At 47.3% G+C, this 8,232-nt stretch overlaps 1 protein-coding gene across 1 annotated transcript in view; it reads left to right on the top strand.

Annotated features, from left to right (window-relative positions):
* Nucleotides 1-1,086: 1,086 nt before the first annotated feature.
* The window catches only part of Myo10 (myosin X), a 175,131-nt gene continuing 167,985 nt past the window's right edge, over nucleotides 1,087-8,232 (top strand). Inside the window, 1 exon segment of the mRNA XM_033757638.1 lies at nucleotides 1,087-1,230. Within this exon segment, the coding sequence (XP_033613529.1) occupies nucleotides 1,102-1,230 (129 nt within the window). The 5' untranslated portion in view covers nucleotides 1,087-1,101.

Raw genomic sequence — 8,232 nt, 5'->3', positions numbered from 1 at the left:
TGGAATAATTTTCTTCTGGGCTTTGCTGGCTGAACTTAACTGCATTTCAGATTCTAAATCCATATTCACTAGAGTTCTCTTACATAAGGCCAGGACATGTTTTCTGTAAAATATTTAAAAGATGTGCTCTCCTGTCTTTTCTCCAAGGTTTTTGTCAGGAGAAAGGACAGCAAGATGAAATGTACCCTATTTTGAAATTAGGGCTGAAATTTACTGTGCAGCATTAAAAAAAATTTTTTTTGGTGCCAAGGAGTGAACCTAGACCCTTGTGTCTGCTAGGCAAGCACTCTACCACCAAGAGTAAGCAAATCAGTAGCTCTCTTCTTATGCTATAAGGGGTTACTTGTGCAGCTGTTTTTCATCCTAGTTATTATTTTCTAGTATTCTCCATGAAATTGAAATATAAGTCATCAGTTCTACATGAAAATAGGGAACAAAAATAATTCTGGCTTGGCTGCAATTGGGTTTGTAAGTTAAATGTATGTATTGTGAATATGTTAGGAACATATGCTTCTGAAATAGGAAAGCTCTTTGGCTGGCATGGTGGTGCATGGTCTGTAATCCCAGCTACTTGAGAGGCTGAGGCAGGAGGATTGCAAATTAGAGGCAAGCTCTATCAGTTTAGTGAGACCCTATTGCAGAATAAAATAAAAAAGAAGAAATAACTTGGGATATAGCTCTGTTGGTAGAAAGCTTAGTAGCCTGTGGGAAGTCTTGAGTTCCGTCCCCAGCGCTGCAAAACAAAACAAAACAAAGACCAAAAAATCAACCAACCAACCAAACCACACCACCGCCCCAGGCCTTTCAAGAAGTTAAGTGGGCCCTTACCAGGAATGTGACTTTATCTTTATTTTCTGTAACTGCTGAGATTTCAGGTCAGTACCTTTGATTCTTTTCATTCTTCGGCACTGCCCACCCAGCAGATGTTTCTCTACCTCCAAACTCCCATCCAGCGATGCTCCTCTGTCCTCTGAGTCTGTTAAACCTCCCTCCGGCAGATCCTAAACGTGGATATTTCGAGTTGGAGTGTGCAGGTGAAAGAGTGAAACAAGATATCCTCAGAGGAATGGAAGGCCCTTGCAGAGTTTTTCTTGTCGCGTTATGAGGTGCTTGATGACGTGGAGGAGCTGGTCCCTTTTAAGAGGCAGGATTTGGGAAGCTTATTTGACAAGAAGGCACAGCCCCATCTTTATCATAACACATCATAAGACGAAACTGCTGTTAAAAGAGGTAAGACCCTTGCAGTATCGCGGCACTAGCACTACCTCAGCAGTGGTTTGTCATCAAAGGAAGGAAATAGTGTGTAGTTGGGGTCTGGGGTGGGCTGTTTTGGGAGCAGTTTTTGCATAAATTCAGCTGTACCTGTGGCTTAGCCGCTTTGCTGTCTATGCAGCCATATGTAGCCCCAGTGACTGTGTTTTCTTTTATTCTGCTTTGTGAAAATTACAAACCTACGGAACACTTAGAAAGGGCTGTGTGTGCATTGACAGGACGCGCTCAGCCCTGTGAGGTCGTTGGTGGGGTTTCCTGCAGGGAGAAAAGTGCAGACCCCAGGGCTCGAGCTTGATGTGCAGCTTTGCAGGTTTGTAAAGGAAGGGAGGTGAACCTGGGCGGGAACCTTCAGGAATGCGTCTGCTTCTCCATCCAGAGCAGAGCGCGGTTGCCTGAGAGAAGAAGCCAAAGGATTCTTTACTTTTCTCAGGGTCTGGAACAGAGTTTCTTATACTGCAACACAGACCTTCTGCTTCTTTTTGAGAAGATAGGCACAAGGAGGAATCCTGAGCAGGGAGAAGATCTGAAGAACAGTTTCAGTGAAATCTTTCATTTCCGGGGAATGTCCCTAGTGAGGGTGAAGGTCACGCTTATTTCTCCTGCATCATGTCTCTGGACTTCTGTGTGTTTCTAGTGAACTCTGGATTCCAATGAGGTGCTGTTGAAGCTGTGTTTGCCTTGGAACCCGCTTGCAGTGTGTAAATCTTGCTTGTAATCTGCAGAGCCAAGGCTCCGGTCTGCCTTTCTTCCCCTCAGTGACACCTACTGACACGGCTGTGGGCTTAGATTCCCACCTCTGGGTAAAAGTCCTGCTTCAGTCTGGTTCTGTGATAAAAGGGTTAAGGAATTGTTTCAGAAATCGATGTGATCGAATGGTTTATACTTCAGTCAACTTTTCAGAGCCGCAACTCCGGTCAGGTGGTGATTGGTAGCTGCTAGTATGTTGCAGTCCCAAGGAATGCAGATATTTTAGTTTAGAAAGAAAACAGCACAGTTTGATCAGCAGATAATAAATTCTTTGTCGTAAGGCACGGGTTGCTAGGAGGTCGTTACAGGGTGGGCACATTGTTAGGGTGAGGTTGCAGTTATGTTTTATCTAGAATGGTAATTCTCAACTGCAAGCGGATTTGCCTCCCTGCAGACCGTTCACAAAGTCTGGAGGTGTTTAGTTGCTAGCATTGATGTGGGAGAGCACTGTTCACCTAATGGGGAAAACCAAGGAGGCGCTGAGCTTTCAGCATTGGAAAGGGAAGACTGCTTAGTCCAAAATCATTGTGCCAGGTATAGTGGTTCATGCCTGTGATCCCAGCACTTGGGATGCTGAGGCAGGAGGGTCACTGTGTGTTTGAGGCCAGCCTGGACTGTATAGCGAGACTGTCTCGGAAAACCAAAAAAGTAAACAAAATTGTAGTAATGGCAAGATTGAGATACCTTGCTACAGGAAATCGACCTGCTTCTTCTATAAGACTCTAGCACCCTACACTTGTTTTGTTATTTTAATTATGTGCGTGTTTTAAATAAAATCACCACCACTAATTCCCTGTAGTGTTATTTTGGGCTCTGTGTGCGACTGACGCACTAATCTGATTTTTTAAAAGTTAATTTCAGTCTCTTCGTTATATTTATTATACCTGGGTTATATAATCTACCTGTATCTGTGGGGCTATCTTAGTTCTCTTTATCCCCACATTGATTTCTGCAGCATTCGGAAACAGTTGGGATGTTGTTTCTTTTTATAGACACTTTATTTCCACGTATTCAAAGAAGCAAAGGCAAACAGGAAAGTGCGGGCCCAGGGCAGCAGAGCCGAGAAGTGTGTTTCTGTAGAAGGGGTCAGCACTAGCCTTGGGCTCCTGCCAGGAACTCGGGTTGCTGCTGTGGCACGACGGGCCCTCCGAGAGTGGGCCCGGCCGTCTTCACCAGCAAGCGCCACCCGGGCTCTTCCTTTCCACTCCTCCCAATCTTGACGAGTCAGGGTGTGATGCTTCTTTCTATTTCATTTGCACCCATCGTGGTGTTTCTGTGACGCCCACAGCAGTGAAGCACTGTGAAAGTTGGGTTGGGCCGATGGATTTGCAGACAAGACATACCAGCCCCGGAGAACTGGGAGACTGCTCACAGGCACACAGCCTTGGTGTCATAATGACAGCCACCTGAAAGTTCCGGAGTCATTCTGGGGTTTAGGACTGAGTTCTGCCTGTGCTTCTCCCTGTCTGTTTTCCTCTCCTGTAAGAGTAACTTGATTTTTACTGACTTCATTGCCTCTCCCCACTAGTCGAGTTGAGCGTGTGCTCTGTCCCTGAGCTACACTGCAGCCTGATGTCTTTGCTTTCTGACTCCAGAGGAAACTGTGAACGGACCTCAGCTGCAAGCCTGCTTTGTTTAGTGTTTGGGTATAATTTAAGTCACAAGACTCTTTGGGACCCCACACATTTAGACCAATATTTGGCACCTCCGTTGATACCAAGTGAATTTACTAAGTAGGACATTTGTTCAGCATTTGTCGACCCTGAAGCAGAATAAAGGTCTCTGGAGTTGTTCACAATGGAAGGAGATCTGGGCTTGAAAGCTTGGCTAGGTGGCTGTGGTACTGACTTCACCAAGAATGGCGCTCAACACTCAAGCCTGGGCAGTTTGCCCAGTGGGGGACATGCCCCAGGGTTTCTGCACCACCTCTGTAATGGTTAGCAACTTCTAGAGACCCTGTGGATGGAGTTCGGCATGACTCAGTGGTACCGCAGCTCCTGGGGGCCTGCCATGCTAGGGGGTAGCTGTGAATGCCAAGCAAGTACCGCTGATGCCTACAGCCCCGTGGAAGGTCCCTCGGGTTCATCCAGAGCCAGCAGACTTCTGAAACTCACAGTAACAGCAGCAGTAATAGCGGACATTGGCCCTGCGCTTCTTGGTGTCCTGTGTACGCGAAGCCCTTTGTGTGCCAGCTCTCATTGCTTCCTTGTGGGTTAGGAATCGTAGTCATCGCCTGTAGACTGAACGGCCAGGCCATGAGGGTTCCTCTTCAGAGTTGAGGCTGCAACCGCTCGGCTGCTCCACAGCCCGCGTGTTCACTTCTTCACTTCCAAGTCCTGTGCTGCGGCACAGATGTCACTCTCATGGCCAGGTGGCTCGCTGTCTGGGGCCAAGGGTCGCCGAGGCGGTGTTTGGAGGTTCCACACCAGGCAGTGATTAGGTGTCAAGGTTCCTGCTCACGGCCGGGTGCCGGGTGGAGTGTGTGTTTTGTCTAGGACTGCCTCAAGTGTGGCAGTGTGGTGCTAGACACTCAGCTTTTACGAGTAGGGGAAGCGGACGTGGGGAACTTAGCAGAAAGAACAGGTCTGCAGAATGGACGGTGACGTAGATGGGCCTGGCTTTCCAGACTTCTGGGTCCCAGGGCGAGGCAGTTTGGGGCCCAGCGCTGGGCGCTTTGCCCCCTCCCATCACTCAGATAACCCAGGGGGCCTGTTGGGTTCTTCTGGGGATGGTCCACAGGCTCACACACTAGGGCCTGGAGAGGGGGTCCCAGGGTGGAATTGGGCGGCCAGCTGGCGCACCGGGCAGTGCCAGGAGGGGCGCAGCGTCCGGCTCAGGCCTCTCAGGAACACAAGCCTCTGCCTCCCTGACCCTCTGGGCCCCTGGGTGTGGCTAGAGCAGCAGCCCATGTGGCCAAGGACCCTCTTCTCCTGGCGCCCCTCGGTTCTTGACATCTTCCTGCGCTTTTTTAGCAGCTGTGTCCCAACGTCCTTCCTCCAGCCCATCTCCGTCATAAGACTGACTGGGGCTTGGCTTTGCCTGTTGCATTTGGAGCCCAGGTTTTTGCCAGCTGGGCTTGTGAGCTTTAATGTACACCTGTGTTCACACTTGTAATTTTTCTCTCCTCCACTTCGGGCTTACAAGGTTGTGGTCCACGGCCACACCCAAAGCCACTTTGTATACTGGCGGCGTCTGGACCTGCGCTGTGCTGGACAGGCCTCCTGCTGGCCTTGCAGTGCCCTCCCCAGGGCTCCTCACGCTGTCTGTGAATTGTCACCACCCTGGGTCCTAGCAGTGCTATCTCCTGGTCCCTCTTTGGCTGGAGTCTCCATCCTGCACCTGTAGTTTTGTTTTGTTTTATTTTTTGGTACTGGGGATCAAACTCGGGACCTTGCACTTGCGAGGTAGGTGACAGAACCACTGAGCTAAATCTCTGGTGCGTGTGTAGTTTTTTGAAAGCTCCTTCCATCCCCAGCCTGTCAGCAGAGACTACAGTCAGGGTGGAACCTGAGATGCATCCTTCCAGGTTTCACACGGCTACAGAGAGAGGTGGAAAGTTGTACTTTGAGCTGTCCACGAGCAGTTCATGTCCAGAAGCCCTGGATTCCCTCCCAAGTTCTAAGACTGCAGCTCCTTGCTTCATGGCTTCAGATTTTCAAAATAAGTTGGCAGGAGTTTTAAGATTATATTTATAGTTCCTTATGGTGAGTTGTCGGCATCTTTTTAAATTTTTTTTCAGATAGGTTCTTGCTATGTACTGTGGTGTAGGAACGCCTTGAAATCACTTTGTAGCCCAGGCTGGACTCCAACTCCTGGCAATCCTCCTGGCTCAGCCTCCTGAGTGCTGGAATTACAGATGTGTACCACCACGCCCAGCTGGGTTTTTAGCATCTTTTCACGTTGATTATGAAAATGGTTTGTTTTATAATTGGGACAACAGAAACAATTTATATGTATGTCTGGGGTTAATCACGAAAGAAGAGAGCACTTTGAGAAATGTAAGCTCTTTTTGGTGAACTTTATTAAAACGGAAGGGAAGAGAGACAGTTTCCTTCCTGTCCCGTCCTGTCCTGTGCTCCTTCTGAGGAACAGTTTCCTTGCAGTTTGGCTCCCTGTTGGCAAGTAGCCAGAAAGTGTGCCTACAGCTCAGGGATCACCACAAACCAAGCTAATAGAAAAAGTCTGAGTTGCCGGAGACTGAAATTTGATATTGAGGGAACATGGCGTGGAGCGGGGACAGGGTGGTAGGTGAGCTGTGTCTGGAAGCCTTAACCCTTGGCAACTGTAAATAAAATACTCACTTAGGTGGCTAAAATATAGGCTTTAAGGAGGCTTTATTCTGCCATTTGGTCAGAGTTAAGGTACGATGCGATGTATTATATGCAAGCCGGGTCTAAATTCATTCTCATTTTCCTTTTGATTTGAGCCAGGTTTAATTGGAAGCACTGCTTGACAAGTCCATTAAATAACTGAAACACATCGCTTCCAAACCCTGCTCTGAATGGAGACATTATGTACAAGATAGTGTATTTTTAGAAACCCGTGTGGAGATCCAGACCTTTTGTGAAAGCACTGTGTAAAAGGACAGCAAATAGCAGAGCCCGGAGCCTGCAGGCCTCGGGTGGCCAGTAGGGAGGGCTGGGGTCCGTGGTCAGCAGAGCCCACGGGCCTGGGAGAATTAGGGCTTGGTGTAGCCGGGTCTTATGATCTTCAGAGGAAGCTAGAAATCCTGATTTCTCTGAAATGTTCCAGTCTGTAAAATGTTGGCGAACCATATGAAATATTTTCGTTTTTACTGGGTGGGACTTAAATCTTTAGATAATGAAAAGTGATGTTCCATAATTTGGGGCAAAGAAGGGAATGGAATGGCCTGTGTTGTCCTTTGAGTTGATTTTGGCTCACTTCTGAAACATCTTTACTAGACTGTGGAGCTGTTTTGAGAGCATGGTGTCTAGGTTAAATTTTGTATTTGGGGAATGGATTATTACAGAGTCCAGGCTTTTGGCCCATTCTTTCTGTTTTATGTGGGCCATCCAGGGATGTAAACAGGGTGATCTTGTTTTTTGAAGGGAGGACAATGTTTTATCTTCCCATTTTTAAATGTTTTTTCTCTTCTCTTAGCCAAGGAGAGCCACTGATGGACTGGGGTGTGGATGGAAGGTTCTGGAAGCGCCGTGCCTGAGTGTCATGGCTGCCTTGATGCTTGGGTGTGGGAGCTTGGGCAGGCTGTGGTCCAATTGCAAAATTGGATCCCATTGGATTGAGAGGGAATAAAGTGAATGGATTTAAAATTTAGAGAAGTGCTACACCCATAGTGAGCACTGCGAAAGTATTCGATATTTTATTATTACTAATATTTCAGCAAAATAATTGAGAGTTTAGGTAAGGTGAGACATGGTTATAGGTGTCTACTGGTGAGTTTCTCCCGACGGCTGTAAAAGAATACATTGTTATGTCTATTTCACAGCTTTTACACTAGTTTGCTTTGTTCTTCTGGAGATAAGCTCTTCCTTTGCTGCCCAGGCTGGCTTCGAACTCCTGGGCTCGGGTTACATTGTCCCTGAAGATTGTGTTCACTCTGTGTTTTGTTTTGTTAATTTCATTTTTTGAGATTGAGATTGATGAGACCTAAAGGGACCCATTTGTAAGTCTCCAGTTCTCCAGGAGTTGGTGCATTCACGTTGTTGTGACTACATCACCTTTATCTGATTCCCAAGCAGTTTTGTTCCTGCTAACTGGAATCCCACGCCCATGAGGAGATCACTCCCGGATCACCTTTCCCCCTAGAACCTGGCAAGCACTGGTTTCCTCACTCCCCGTAGAGAACCCTACTTTGCTGCTTCATGCAAAAGCATCCCACATCACGTGACTTTCTGGGTCTGGCTTCTTGGGCACACTGTAATGTTTTCAAGGTCCACCTATATTATAAATGTATGCATACTCGGTTCCTTTTTGTGGTTGAGTAGTATTCCTGTGTTGGTTTAGATTTTGTGTAATAAACATGTGTAAACCACATTGTAAAAATATGTATGGCCATGTACTTATTATGTATGCAGTAGGCATAGTTCTGTGGTTATTTATGTTGATGTCTCTGGCAAGAATGCCCATATTTATGAGCCGGGGATTTAGCTCAGCGGTTCGGTGCCCTGCCTTGCAAGTACAAGGACCCGAGTTCAATTCCCGGTAAAAAAAAAAAAAAAAAAAAAAAAACCC

The sequence above is a fragment of the Fukomys damarensis genome, unplaced genomic scaffold (genome assembly GCF_012274545.1).
Source record: "Fukomys damarensis isolate Sample0158 unplaced genomic scaffold, DMR_v1.0_HiC HiC_scaffold_1, whole genome shotgun sequence".
NCBI lineage: Eukaryota > Metazoa > Chordata > Mammalia > Rodentia > Bathyergidae > Fukomys > Fukomys damarensis.
The sequence above is the reverse complement of the archived record's forward strand: the minus strand, read 5'-3'. Positions and strand labels throughout refer to the sequence as shown.